The 15,662-nt window shown below is 37.2% G+C and overlaps 1 protein-coding gene across 8 annotated transcripts in view; it reads right to left on the reverse strand.

Moving 5' to 3' along the window:
* The window catches only part of Amph (amphiphysin), a 211,739-nt gene that overhangs the window by 88,733 nt on the left and 107,344 nt on the right, over nt 1–15,662 (reverse strand). For 7 of the 8 annotated variants that reach the window (XM_076864063.2, XM_076864067.2, XM_076864057.2 and 4 more), the window contains exon 3: nt 3,555–3,609. In XM_076864063.2, the coding sequence (XP_076720178.1) occupies nt 3,555–3,609 (55 nt within the window). The remainder of the gene's footprint in view (nt 1–3,554; nt 3,610–15,662) is intronic. The other variant, XM_076864058.2, reaches the window with a different exon arrangement.

Here is a 15,662-nt window from a genome sequence, read left to right on the forward strand (position 1 = left end):
ATCTATATCAAGAAATGTATCTCTTGAATTTATGCCAAAAGCTATTCATTAATTGTTCCCTCTCTACAATTCAGATGCCAAACAGCTTATGCAATATCCTTCAACTCTTTGTCTTGAGTCTAATGGAAATTATAAATAGCTATATAGACAGATTCTTAACAATGTCTTAAGGGGAAAAATAAAAATGATAACATTGGAGGACAAATGACCTTTGTAGTGAAAAATGAAACTAATGTAAGCTCAAAATAAAATTATCCAAGATTTGAATCATAAAGACTGAAAGTAAGTACAATGTTGCAGTAAATAGGTCTGTTAGAAGTCAAAAATAACTACTCGTCACTGTGTAAATAAGTAGTGATGTGTAATTTGGATAGAAGTCATTGTGACTTAGAAAATGGTTTCTGGGATATCTACTCCATAGAAAGTACTTTGATGGACACACAAGGGAGCAAGCTCAAGCCTCACTTCCAAGAGGACACAGACAGCTGATATTTCAGCAACTGAGAAATGCTATGATATTAATGTGTTTTCTAAAGCTCATATTCTGGGAAGTTGGTGTCCAAATGCAACAGTGTTGAGAGGTGGCACATTTAAGAATTGAATGGGATGTGGAAGCTTTGCCCTCATGAATAGATTACTACTGTTATCAAAGAAATGGGTTTGCTATTGTGAAAGTGGGATCCTTATAAAAAATGAATTTGTCCCCCTATCTTATTCTCTTTTGCCCATGGGATGCCTTCCACCATACTGTGATGCAGCAAGAAGACCCTCCCCAGATGGTGCCCCTTGATCTGGACCTCCCAGTCTCCAATGAGCCAAATACATTTCTATTCTTTGCACATTACCCAGAAGCACAAGACAGACTAAGACAAGAACTTTCTCTGCTGATGCAAAATAATAGAGAAATAAATATTTAAAAACTAAAAGTCAAGTTCCTTCAAAGCAACTCAATAACTTAAAACAGAATATATGCTAAATACTAATACCAAATACTTTCTTAAAAGATCAGTGATTTCTTGCAAACCCTTGCCCAACATCCTAAGTAGAAGAATTAATATTTTACTATTAATTTATCCTCTATTCAAACATTTGTATCTTGTCCAAAGGCAGCTAATGTAACATCTTCTATTTTTATTTGCAGCCAAATTTGTGAGTTTCTATTTTCATCCTCTCCGATTGGTTGCATATATTGCAGTGCTACATGAGTATTCTTTGCTTGCACAGCCTGAGGGTATATGTTCTAGTTAAAAATAACTCAGTTTAAATATATTATGACATTAACCACAAGCAATGATGAAGCATTAAAAAAATGTCTGAAAGATGGCAAATATCTAGCAGCCTTGCCCCTTGTTTAGAAGATAACTATTTAAGAAGATAGCAGCTGCCTCAGAGGAAAGCAGGAAGGGAAGTCTTTCTCTTAAAACTGCAAAGAGAAAAGCAAGTATAGGAGCAAAAGAAGAAAAAAATAAGCAGATGGTGGGGTAGCTCAAGAACAGTCAACCCTAGCCCCTGCGTCATGCCTGCAAAGTCACCTGGAACCAATACATATTAATTATGACATCTGGGCCAGGTTCCACTTAGAGAAAGGTTTTCTTTGTTCTCCTCCATGTGTTTGGCCTCCAACGCTGCCACATATGCTAATTCAAAATCCCTACTGGACACCACTACATGAATGTCTCACCAGCATCCCAAACCTCACTATTCAAAAACACACTCCTAACTTTCCTATCTACATCTGTTCCTCTTCCTTTTCCCATCTTCATGAATGGCATCCAATTTTCCCAGTTAGAGTACTAGAAGTCATCCTAGGTCATCCTCACAAAATGAATGTGTCACCAAGACATACCAATCCTGTCTGTGGCTAAAATCCATCCCCTTCCTTCCCTGCTCACTGTATCTGCCCTGTACTATGTACTCATTGTCTATTATTTATATTAGATGAAATCTAACCCATGAAAAGGGTTTAGCAAAGTACTTGGCACCCAGTAAATATTCAAATGTCAGTCACCATTATAAAAAATATTTTTGGAGCCAATATGGCATAAGAATCAAGACTATTATTTGCAATCAAGCAGCCTTTGTTAAAATCTTGGTTCTACCACATGCCATCTGTGTGATTTTGAGCAAACTATTAATCATCCTGAATCTCAGTTTTCCAAAGTATAAAAATGCCAATAAATAATAGTACCTTCCATAATGTTACGGTAAGAATTATATGAAATGAGGCATTTAAAAAGTACATCTTGGTGTCTGGCACAAGAGTACTAAGGAAATGTTAGCTATTATCATATTGATTAAACTATTGGACTAGACTCTAATACATCTCCTTGTAGTTTCACTCCCTCTAAACTGAATTCCATACAATCTCAAGAACTATTTTTCTGAAGTTCTAATTTGATCATGTGACTTATTCCCTTGCCTACAATTATTAATGACTTCCCTCCACACTGACAGAATAAAACCCCAAGATGATATGATACATAAAGCACTTCTTTATATAAATACTGCCACCTTTACACATCTCAACCAGCTCAGTCTTCTTTCACCACTAATCTATTGGTTCTCAAGGAGTCCGTATTTTCTTTTGCCCTCTGGTCCTTTGGCTGCTTCTGCTACTTGGAATGTTCCTCCAACATCCACCTCTTTGTCTAGCATATTTCATTACTTGATGATCACCTCTTCCTGATTCCTGAGTCCATTGGATAAGGAATAAGTTCCTTGGTAGGGCCATTCCTGACCCTGTCTCCTGTTCTTCAGATAGTAAAAAATAATATTAGCTAACTAATAACTCCAGCTAAACAATTGTACTAAATCAGAGGTGAATGTTATACAGAGACCAATAATAATAAAAGAAAAAGTAGAAGCCATTTAACTCAGTTCCACAGAATCCCAGTTTTAGAGCTTTGGAGGGCTGAGAAGAGAAATGGAGTACTACATGAATGAGGAACCCAAGGCACAGGTTAAATATATCTCCCCAGTGCTCTCTTCTTCCTCCTCCATTGGCCTCATTTCTTTGCCTTGCTTGGAAAAGGCTAGAAACCAATGCCAGGCCCTCTCTGTTCCCCATGTTGCACACTGGCAGGGCTGCACCTGCATCTGCTTTGTGCAAGCCACAGACACACGAGGGCCATGTTTCCTGATAACCCTCCCCCACCTCTATTGCCATTCTGTGTACTTTCCCTCAAGAGGGCTTGGGAGTGAGTCTGTGAGTGTTCATTCTTGCAACCTGCCCTCCGTTAGAATGTAAGCCAGCTGCAGTCATTCTTATATAAGGGCTCAAGCTCACTGTCTAACAAATCTTCCTAGAAATCTGTGGCATGTGGGTGGCATTTATTCTTAGTTTTCAGCATAAGGGCAGATATATTTTGTCCTTGTATATTCTAATTATTGTTTCAATGGGAATTTGGAAGTAGGTGGAATGAAACACCTGTGCTCAAGTACTGTACTTGCCAGAAAGCCAAATGGTCTTGTAATTAACACTCCATCCGGTCTCTTACATATTCCAAGAACAACCTGTGCTTGGTAACATGCCGTAAACAACACATACACATTACCTTTGATTGCTGCTAAATATCCTCGGAGTTCTCGTTGAAGTCTGGTACCCTCTGCCTGAAAAGCACACAAGCACAGAGATGCTAAACATTTTGGCTATATTTTGCATGCAAACATGTAAGAAGCAGTAAGACTCAAAGTGACTATCACCAGAGCTCATTCTTAAAAGAACATAAATATGTGGACACAGACTAAACAAGGTAATAATGCCCATCATTCTAGATATTTATAGAGATTGTATTCAGTTTAAAAGAAGAAAAGAAGGCAAAGGAGATTTTTTTAACAGTAGAAAATATGATCCACCATACAGCCTCCTATATATTCAAGAGCTATGGCTTAATTTTGACACATGGGGAATAATGGTACACAACTGATCACCTGTTTCCAACACAGTAGCCACTAGCCACATGAGCACTACAATGTGACTAGTCCAAAATGATTTGTTCTATAAGTGTATTACCTTGTGAGGGTATTGTATACAATGGAGTTTAGAGGCTAAGTAAAAAATATTTCATTAATATATGCTATATATATTAAAATGATAATATTTTATGAGTTGAATAAACTGTTATTATTGAATCAATTTCACTTATTTCTTTATATTTTTTTCATATGGCCCCTAGGACACTTTAAATTATATGTATGATTTGCATTGTATTTCTATTGGACTGCACCAAAATTGACAAAGCACTAAATCATAAATTTTGACATAAGAATGCATGTTTTGGTTTATATTCCCCTTAGAAAGTACAAGACTCTAAGACATAGACTATACTAAAAGACATTTAATTTCGTAATAATCCAGGAAATTATGATAGCAGAGAAGAAGAGTGAGGCGAGGCAAAGAATAGAACCAATGTGGGTGCATGACTGTAAGGCATTGGATCCTATTCCCACTGGGGAACTCAGGCAAACCAAACAAACATCCTATAGATACTCTAAACAAAGAGCAAGGGAACAGAGGCATTTATCCATCAACTTTTGTCATTCATTGCCCCTGGGGGACATTAACCCCCAGTATGTCCAGTCAGGAGCAGAGAGTTCTCCAGTAGCCAGGGAAAGAATGCTCTCAGACAAAGAGCCATCAATACTGGAAATTACAGGTCGGTCTGCTGGCCTTGAAAAGTGGGTGCTAGGAGCAAATAGATGGGCACCATAGTGTCCACTTAGACACTGCTACTGAAAATATAAAATCTACATGCAATTTAATTTTCCAATATCTCTCCTTTCCCTCTCTTCCTTTCCTGTACTCTACTGGACCCCCTTCTGCTTTTTTTAATTGATGTATTACAATTATACATAATGGTAAGATTCATTGTGATGTATTCTCACGTGCACATAATTATGTCCATTCACTCCCCAGTAACTTCCCTTTCCCTTTTCTCTCTCATTTGCTCCCCTTCCTCTATTTTACTGATCTCCCTTCTATTCTCCTGAGATTCCTTTTAATTTTTTTTTCTCTCTAGGTTCTGAATATGAAAGAAAACATGTTGCCCTTGACTTACGGAATCTGGCTTATTTTGCTTAGTGTGATTTTCTCTGGTTCCATCCATTTACAAGCAAATGACATAATTTCATTTTTCCTTATGGCTAAGTAAAGCTTCATTGTGTATATATACCACATTTCCTTAATCTATTCATCTATTTTTTTCTTTTTATAAATTGATTTTTTCAAAAAAAAATGACAGCAGAATGCATTATAATTCCTATTACATGTATACAGCACAATTTTTCATATCTCTGGTTGTATATAAAGTATGTTGATACCAATTCGTGTCTTCATACATATACTTTGGATGATGACATCTATTACACTGTACCATCCTTGCTAATCCTCTGTCCCCCTCCCTTTGGATTCCTTGTAAATCTGGGAATGGAATCACCATTTGACCCAGCTATCCCTCTCCTAGGTTTATACCCAAAATACTTTAAAAATAGCATATTACAGGGACACAGCCACATCAATATTTATAGCAGCACAATTCACAACAGCTAAACTGTGGAGCCAACCTAGATGCCCTTCAGTGGATAAACGGGTTAAAAAAAAAAGGTGGCATATATACACAATGGAATTTTACTCAGCAATAAAAGAGAATAAAATCATGGCATTTACAGATAAATGGATGGCATTGGAGACGATAATGTTAAGTGAAGTTAGCAAATCTTCCCCCCAAAACGCCAAATGTTTTCTCTTTTTTCTTTTTATTTGTTCTTTTTTTTATATATGACAGTAGAATCTATTTTGATACATTTATACAAGCATAGAATATATCCTAGGATCCCAGTCTTGTGGATATACAGGATGCTGAGATTCACTATGGTATATTCACACATGTACATAGGAATGTTTTAATCCATTCATCTATTGATGGATACCTAGGTTGATTCAATAATTTGGCTACTTTAAATCATGCTGGTATAAACACAGGATGCTTTCATTGCTATAATATGCTAATTTTAGTACATTTTGTTAAATATCAGGATGTGATATAGCTGAGTCATATGGTGGTTCCATTCCTAGGTTTTTTAGGAACTCCCATAATTATTTCCACACTGGTTTAACTAATTTGCAGCTCCACCAACAAGGTGAAAGTGTTCCTTTCCCCTGTATCCTCACCAGCATTAATTATTTGTTGTTGATGACTGCCATTCTAACTTGAGTGAAATGAAATTTCAGTGTATAAAAACTACATACATCTGAACTGCATAATCATTTAACAAAATTACAGAGAATGACTCCATCCTGAGTTCAATAATAAGATTAACTAAAATAATTATATTCAATTTAACACATAATTATTAATATTTTCAAAAAAATGTGTGTTGCAGTAGTATCCAGCTTCCCCAATAAATTATAATCTAGTAGGAGAACTAAAATAGCTTAGAATAAAAAAAATATTTTTAAAAAAGCATTGGAATACAAATGACATTTAGCTCTGTGACAGCCAAAGTGTTTTGGGGTACAAAGCAATGGCAAAATGTCCTTTATGCTTAACAATAGATGTTGACTAATACAAAGAAACTGAAGGGAAGTGTTTGCCTTAAGACTATGCTTGACTCCAAGCACATTCAATAGAGCACTTGCAGAGTTCAAGCATAGTGACATTATTTTTATGAAATCTGTGTAAAGTTCAGGTAAGGTTGTCTGTATTTGAGTAAAGCTCCTGCTATTTTTGCAGATCTGTAAACTCAGTATAGCAGAGAAAGCTTAGGGTTAATTCATTTGGTGGCACACATGAATTTCAACCAAAATAGTTCTATTTAAAATATAAAATCAGAAATCACCAAATTTCTACACAACAAACTCACTTTCTAGTAGACCAATGTGGTTTAATATCAAAACTCTAAGTGTCCCTCAACTTGCTGAGCATTCAGAAATCTAGTGTGAAAGCAAACTGCCATAATTTAGAGGAAAAAAAAAAAACAAATCATGGTGGATTTCTAAAAAATATGGTATAAAACTTACTAGTCTAGGATGAGAACACACTACTGATAAATACAGATAAAACATAAAAGATTGGGCGGGGGATGTGGCTCAAGCGGTAGCGCGCTCGCCTGGCATGTGTGCGGCCCGGGGTTTGATCCTCAGCACCACATACAAACAAAGATGTTGTGTTCGCTGAAAACTAAAAAATAAAATATTTAAATTCTCTCTTTCTCTCTCTCTCTCCCTCTCTCACTCTCTCTTTAAAAAAAAAACATAAAAGATGGATGAAGATAAATAAAGAGAAACTCTTATTGAAAGCCATTGATAAAATGAAAAAGATGAAAAGGATACAGAGAATGAACACTTAGAATCTTCAGTACAACCAAGAAAAAAATTTAGAAAGAAAGAGGTGTATTTTCCCTACTGAGTATTCAAGATATGACAGGTATGGTGTCAGGTTCTGATTATACCCCCTCCCAACTTATCTGAAGTTTTACTTTTTCCAGGTTCAGTTGCCAGTAGTACCATGGTCCCATGATTAGAAATTCAAAAAAAAAAAAATTCACAAATTTTAAATTATGTGCCTTTCTCAGTAGCATGATAAAATCTCATGCTGTCCTCTCTATCTTGCCCAGGCACATAAATCATCCCATTGTCCAGTGTATCTGCTTTGTATATACTACCCACCCATTCATCACTTAGTAAGTATCTCATATATTGTATCAATTGTCACTGTTTTGCAGTCCTTTTGTTCAAGTAACCCCTATTTTGTTTATAAATGGCCTCAAAGCACAAGCAAAGTAATGCAACTGGGATATGCCAAAGAGAAACCAAAAAAATGCTTCAAGAGGAAAGTAAAAGTTATCTTCTTAAGAGGAAAATCATATGCTGAGGTTTTAAGCTTTTGTTGTCAATTTCCTGCTGTACCTAATTTACAAAATTAAACTTATCCTAAGTGTGTATATATTTAAGAAAAAAACAGAACTCATTGGGTTCAGTACTATCTGTGGTTTCAGGCATCCATTGGGGGTTTTGAAATGCATCCCAGATTACTGTATGTGAAATACTGAAAGCAAATCAGATTTGGAAGATTTTACTATTGTCAATCTATACTGCGTTTCCCTACCTGCTGCAGTCTGGCTGGGCACAAAATCACGAGCCACTCAAACAGGAACAAACTTTATTTTGAAACTCCCACCAATGCCCTGTCTGCTCCCAGGAAAATATGCCCACCCACACACGCCGGAAATCCCTCCTCTGGAATTCCCTCCTACCGCACTTCCCCAACCAATGGGAACTCTCCAGGAGTCCCATAGCAGGCTGAGGTGGACAGCAGGGGTCTAATATCCATTTGAAAGCAGATCTTAACATAATCATATCATCTCAATGGCTTGTTGGCATCACCTTTCAACCAAAAATGCCATGCATCATTACTACTTGGCTATGGCTCTTAGCACCTACCAGATCTGTTTTGGGAATAAGATGATACTTCCTATCTCAGCAACATCAGACTAGGTTGTAGGGATTCCCGACCCAAGACATAATGGTAAAAATGACATGTTCTATTTCCAAGCTGAAGCCATAAGATTCATCACATGGTCTTGCCATTTCTTTTCCCTCTACCATGAATCCTGTAATGTTTCAGACAGGGACTGCTTCTCTGACCTGAATTCCCAAGAAAGGGATTTGGTGCAGCACAGCTGCTGTTCACATTTTCATATGTGAGAATGAGCACCTACGAGGAAAGCCACTGAGATGTTTTGACCACAGCATAAGTTAGCCTCAACTGCTTGATGAAATGAGTCACTACCAGTAGCAGAAATGCCAACATGTTAGGCTGAAATCTAACAACAATGAAAAGTCCCAGCAGATTTGGTGAGCAGAAAAGCAATAAAGGCACTTACAGAAAGAAACATGACAGAAAGGAAACCAAGCTAGAAAGATTCAGAACCAAGAGGATGGTTCGACAATGAAATCCCAAAAGATGCAAAGAGAAGAAATGGTACTCAGAGAGAGAAGTCAGGGTTCAGAATCACCTTTCTCATCAGATAACACATAATTTAGACAGAATCCTATCTGAAATTAGACATGTGATTTCCCCAGACAAATCCAGACCCAAACCAATATGAAGCCTAAAATCCTAAAAGGTAAAATTAGGAAAGTGTAAATCTCTTAAGGCCACTTTTCTCAAACTGGGTAGATGTACAACCTGGGGAAGCTCTATGGTTTTTCTGGAATACATAGAGCCACAAAATAAACTTACATCTCTCTGTCACACGAAGGCAGTGAGGTGGAAATGAGCAAACTGGAATAGAAACCCTGATTTTGCAGCCATTGAGACATGTGTTATGAAGAAGAATAAAAAAAACTGCACACCTGAGAGGCAGAACATCCCAGACATCTCCAGCTTTCTGTCTGCTCTGCTCTTCAAGACTCCTAGTATGGAAAAATTTAAGAGGCACTAAAGTAAAATAAAGCTCACTTCCCACCCAGAAGGATGCTTTTATCCTCAAAAAGGCACACAAGACCCGCCATGAAAACATGACTATGAGTCACCAGGCTTGTTCAGAGTATCAGGAAACAGCAAAACAGTAGCGAGGAATGACATTCATTTCCCAAATATTCAAGGAACAAAGTATGTCAGACCAAGCCCACAATTAAATCGCTGCCTTTTCTTTCAAAACAAGAAAGAAAACAAAATAATTCAGACTCCAATCCACATACTGAATTTACCTCACCAAAGAGAAACAATACTTTTTTGGAAAGTGTAAAAAAAAATAGATTTACATATATATTCTAAGTGGAAGAAAAAGCTCAAGTACATAATAATGACTTAAATAGATGAGTTCAATTTAAGCAGATAAACTAGAGGCTAATTTGAATGACTTGCTTCTTTTGCACTTTTTACATTAAGATCTTTAATTTTCCCCATGAGCATTAACGTCTCATAACCATGTTAAATTTCACCTAAAATTCTACCTGAATCAAAAAGGCAAAAAGCTCTGGAGAGAAAGTCTCCACCTATAATATACTACAACCTCGTTTCTTCTGCACAAAACCTGAGGCACAACAAAATTTCCCTAACTTATACAGATGTCATAAATTAACAAATTTCTTATATGTGTGTCTACATCATTTGATACTCATCAATAGCATATGCCAGGATGTGTAGCATGAATTGGCTATGTGATCTAAGGAGAATTGTAGAATATCTCTAAACCTTAATTGTTTCTTTTGTAATCTGAAACAAATCAATACCTTCACAGCCCCCTCTGACATCACCTAACAGTTCTATAAAATTCTGTCCTATGGCTTTTGTTCCCTTCCTTCTCTTTGTCCTTCAATCATGTTCTCTGCATTTCAGCTACATTTGACATATTGACATCCCATTCTTTTTGGAAATTGTTCTTCCTTGGCTTATTTCCATAACACCACCCACTCCTGATGTTTGTTTTCTCCATCCTTTTCTAATGGTTCCTCTGTTTCTTTTAATGCTTCCTCTGTGTCATCACAGATCCCAGCACTCAACACTGGTTCTCTTTGTTTTAAATTAACAAATTTTTATCACCTTGCTCATATTTCACTGAATTTGCAATTCATTCCAAATTCCTCAGAAAATTTCCATTTCGATAATTCAGCCATGAATTACGTATTCTGTGTGTGTCTGTGCATGCGCGCATGGAAAACAGACTCAAGTTCTACACCCTTGGGGATACATGCCTGTTATTTTCTCCTTTATTGCTTGATGTCATTCCCTACAAGGTAAGATTAAAATTGTTATGCTATTTCCTGATCACACTCTCTGAGGGCTCATGGCAACAGGAGGGGAAGAGAGTCTATTATAATTAAGTTGTCTGAATTGCCTAGCAAATATTCCTCTTTGGACAAGATCCAAGAAGGATCTGCTGCCTACGAAATTCCTCGCCCTGCCATATACTGCAGCAGAATAACATGGCTTCAGTGTTGGTCAGAGGTTCTTTATTTTGCCAATTGAATCATTTATCAGTGTCAGGAGCTGCTGCTTCCAAAGTCCAGCTGGTCCTGCAGGCTTCACTTTCTTCCCACACAGTCTAAGGGAGTTGGAGTGTTTTCCTTCCTCATTAAAGCTACTCTCACCCACTCCTTCCCTCAGGGTCTTGTATTTCCACAGGGTGGGGAGAAGGATGCAGCCTTTTAAGCTGCCTGCTCTTCAGCTCTCCTAGAAAACTTGAATATATTAAGGTCTCATCTTGAATATATCAAAAATAAATAGGCATGCAAAAGTAAACATGGTTTAAATCTCCACAAAGTTCTGAATGCCACCGCCTCTAGTTTTTTATTTAATTTAGTTATTTTAATTATTTAATTAATTTAATTATTTATTCCCATGACACTGCTGTTTTTTTCTTCCCTTATCCCTGTATTTATTTCTTTCATCATATTTGTCCATAAGTATTAGAATAGAGGTAAAAGTCAAACTAAATAGAGAAACAGTAAGGTAGGCAAATCAGCAAAGGATGTTTCAGAGATCTTTATTACTTAATACAAAGGAATCATATCCCATGCCTAATTCAATGTGTTTCCATGTTGTTTTGCAACAGGTTGGTTCTCAGTAACAAAGCTTCCTTAATTCTTTGCATATATGCCAGAGGTTGGAGCATGAAGGTGGAGGGAGATGTTCCCAGACAGTCTGGGCTCAGGGACAGCACCTTGGACAAGGGCTGTTCAGCACCTTGGACAGCCCCCAAGACACCTATGTGGTTTTCAAACATTGAAAGGCATGATCTGTGTAGCACCAAACAAGCAGCATTAATGCTATTGAACCAAAATTTTCTAGCACACTCTGGTAAGAGCACATAAGGGTGACACACAACTTTCTCTAAAATAAGCCATGTCCCTGATAAGAAGAGCTACCAGAGACTTTGAGAGTCTGTTGAGCAGGACTGCCATAGGTATGATAAATTGCATAAGAAAAATAATGAGTTTTGTGTTTATTGTTTAGATACACTGAATTCTGAAGCATTAAAATATATTAGTGCTACTAAATGCTTATGCTGAAGACTTCAAGCACTGCACAGTTGGGGTCAGTGGGAACACAGGCCACCATGTGCATAAGGGTGTGTATTACTGCGGCCCTGATGGTACTTGCAAAATCAAACACAGTAGATATTATTACTAAGGTTATACAGGCCTGGAAAATAAGGCAATAAATACTTGATACCTGTTCAACAGGCAATAGCTTTGTGAATTCCTTATTAAAATATGGTAAATGTAATAATTACTGACATCTTTATAAGTAACTTTTGCCATAAAAGAGAAAAGAAAGAGGAACAAAATCTCATACATAGAAAACTTTTTCATTGAACTACCTCTCTAACTCAGAAACTAACTGTGAGCTAGCATTTAGAAAAATGCTCAGGTGGAAAGCCAGCAGTATGAACAGATGCATGAAACCTGGATCTGAGAAGACAGTCACAAAGGTGTGACTTCACAAAGCTGAATCCTGTCATCTCATCTGTGACTCTAAACCCATAGATGTTCCCATCATTACATTATAATTTTTGGCCTTTGCTGACATTTTTCTCTTGAAAATAGCTTAAATAACACATAAAAATTAAAATTGGCTCATTTTTTCAGTTCAGACAAGTTAACTCAGTCATGAAATTAATGTTAATCAATGTACTTATCATTTCTGTAGCTTAGAAGAAAATTAGATTATCAAGGAGATGAGACTTAATGAGGACATAATCAGCACCTTGACTAACAGATGACTAATTAGGCAGAACATCCAAAAACACTTATGATCAAAGACGAAAGGTTTCTGAGCACTGCAGACACTCTTGGTGTGCTAGGAAATGGCGCCCTCCGTGTGACAAGTTCATGTGCTGTTGAATTGGAAGAAGATGCATGAATTTCAAAGGAAAAAGCATTGAAGTGTCTGAAATTTACTTTTCCATTTCCTCACTTTAAGCTCTTTGTAGTAACAAGAGCTGTCATGAGGAACACAGCACTGATTTCATAAAACAATTTCTATGACTTTTTCAGATGCCTTTTCATAGATATTAATACAGAAGATGTGAGACAGAATAAGTAGGGATGGATATTTGAAATCTTGGCATTGGACCTGGGGGATAGACACCACAGAGAACATCTCAGCATCCACAGATGTATCCAAGATTTGTGGCCCAATTTCCAGCTGTTCTTGTCATCAATTCCAAGAATATCTATGATCTGAAGACCAAAGTAAACATATGTTCTATCTTTCAACAAAACAAAATCAGAAAGCTAGCTAATAATCACTAGTACAATTTCTCCATTCATTTCCTACAGGCAAACTAACTTGTATACCAATCTGTACTCAGATGTTTTGGAAAAGTTAATCCATAGTGTGTGCAATATGATAGAACTGTCTAGTTAGCATTATCACAGCAGGCAGGCTGAATACATCTGAAAGACATGCTCTACTGCAACTGAGTTTATGACCCTTGAGAAGCCAGCTTTTCTCCTGTGTGTGTGTACGTGTGTGTGTGTGTGTGTGTGTGTGTGTGTGTGTGTATACATGCATGAGTGGGTGGGTGGGTAGGTGTGTATAGCAATGACTTATAAGGTGCACTGAAGCATTATTTAAATATCTTTCGACCTTTACCTTAATGCCTAAAACAAAGAATTGAATTTATCAGGGGAGGGGTGGCTGATTTGGAAATCACCCAACCACAACTCTACCAATTGTTCAGTATGTTCTGTATGTTCCTTTCTATGGGTCTGGATGCCAGCTATATCTATAATATTCTCTCATGAGCAAATTGGGCAGGATGTGAAAACACTAGAAAAACAATTGGTGTTTTCAATTTAGAGGGATACATGAATGAGAGAGAAGGAAGTGCTTGTCTGTCATACTCCAGTCACTTAAAACACTTAAAATGTTCCTGAAGCTGCCATTCACAATGGCTGCATTTGCTTGTTAGGGCTGCTATAACTAAATACCACACACTGGGGAGTTTAAATAGCAGAAAACTACTGTCTCACAGGTCTGGATGCTGAAAGTACAAAAGTAAGGTTTGGCAGGTTTGGGTTCTTGAAGCCCTCTCCCCCTTGCTTGCAGATGTCCACCTTCTTGCTATGTCCTCACACAGCTGTGTGTGTGTGTGTGTGTGTGTGTGTGTGTGTGTGTGTGTGTTTTCCAGGTGTCACTGCCTCTTCTTATAGGAACAACAGTCTTATCAGATTAGGGCTCACCCATATGACATCATTTAATCCTAATCATTTCTTTAAAGACCCTATCTCAAAATACAGTCCCATTCCAAGGTACTGGGGGTTGCACTTCAACATATGAGTTGTGGGAAACACTAATAAGTTCATGACTGACCAATGTCCTCAATGGAACCCTTTAACATGGAAACATACTCACAAAGCATAACACTCAGTGAGTAGTCACTTTGCTCCAGGGACCATCTCAAGTGTCACAATTCAACTGTTTCATAATAACTTGATGAGGTTGGTACCATTTTGCAAATAAGAAAACTGAAGTACCAAGGCTGAGAACTTGCTCAAAGTTACACAACTACTGGATGGCAAATCAGCATTTGATTCCAAGTATTCTGAGTTATTGAAGCCTTATTTCTGCCTCAAGAATACATAAGGTCAGCCTTGGCTCACCACTTCAGTGCTCTAGGCTGTGAAGACAGGGGTGTTGATGATGATAAGGAATGAGGCTGTGCAATAAGAGTCAACTGTTGACATGAGGACAGTTTAACTCAAGGTATCATTTTCCATGTTCTCACATACAGACCTCATCTATAAATAAATACACCAAAATTGTTCACTTGTTTTTATCAAAAGCTCACGATTCCACAGAATTTATTACATAGTGATAAAGTCTGTGGGTGCTAGAATCACACCCTGCCTGGCTTTAAAATATGAGCTGCCTCTCTGACTGTGCAATCGTGGGGAAGTTGTTTAGCCTCTGTAATTCACATCTGTAAATAAGGGTGACCACAGGACTCACTTCCTTGTGCCAACATGAAGATTGAGGGAGACGCTCCAGGTAAAGTGATCAACAGAACACTTTGCTCCCTGCAGAACTACCCTGCAGTCCATACATGTCATATGTCCTGTTATTGCTCTACACAGTACTTTTTAAATGATCAGCTGTGCTGTCAGTAGATGTTTCATAAATGCTTGATTGAACAAAGTTTTGCTACATTTCATAATACAAGAATATCAGGAATATCTTCATGAGAAATATATATAAAAAAAATCCTCCCCAAAACAAGATCCTTGGGAGTTTGTAATGATTCCTTATTTTTCATTTGTACTTCTAGGTATCAAACACACAGTCAAGTTTCTCAGAGAGTTTTTTATAGTCTTCAATATTACAGTAATAGAGGATCCCAGAGTACACAGAAACAATTATACAGATGTATAATAACCACTTAACAAACTATATGGAGAAAAATCATGTTAATATGATAAATTGCTGCCTAAGGAAATTCAAACACATGATGCCAGCAGTCAAAAGAATAATCAAGCTTGTTTCCAAAATGACAGTTTTTATGACATATACTCAGTTTTCTCATATGTAAAAAAGAATTATAATTATGGATCACTGTGAGAATCAAGCAAATAGTACCCCAAACACACTATAAATGCCAAAGTACTACTTGAGGAAAGGAATTATAATAAATATGCTTTATCACTACTTTTG

Source organism: Callospermophilus lateralis, chromosome 1, assembly GCF_048772815.1.
Source record: "Callospermophilus lateralis isolate mCalLat2 chromosome 1, mCalLat2.hap1, whole genome shotgun sequence".
In the NCBI taxonomy this organism is placed as follows: Eukaryota; Metazoa; Chordata; class Mammalia; order Rodentia; family Sciuridae; genus Callospermophilus; species Callospermophilus lateralis.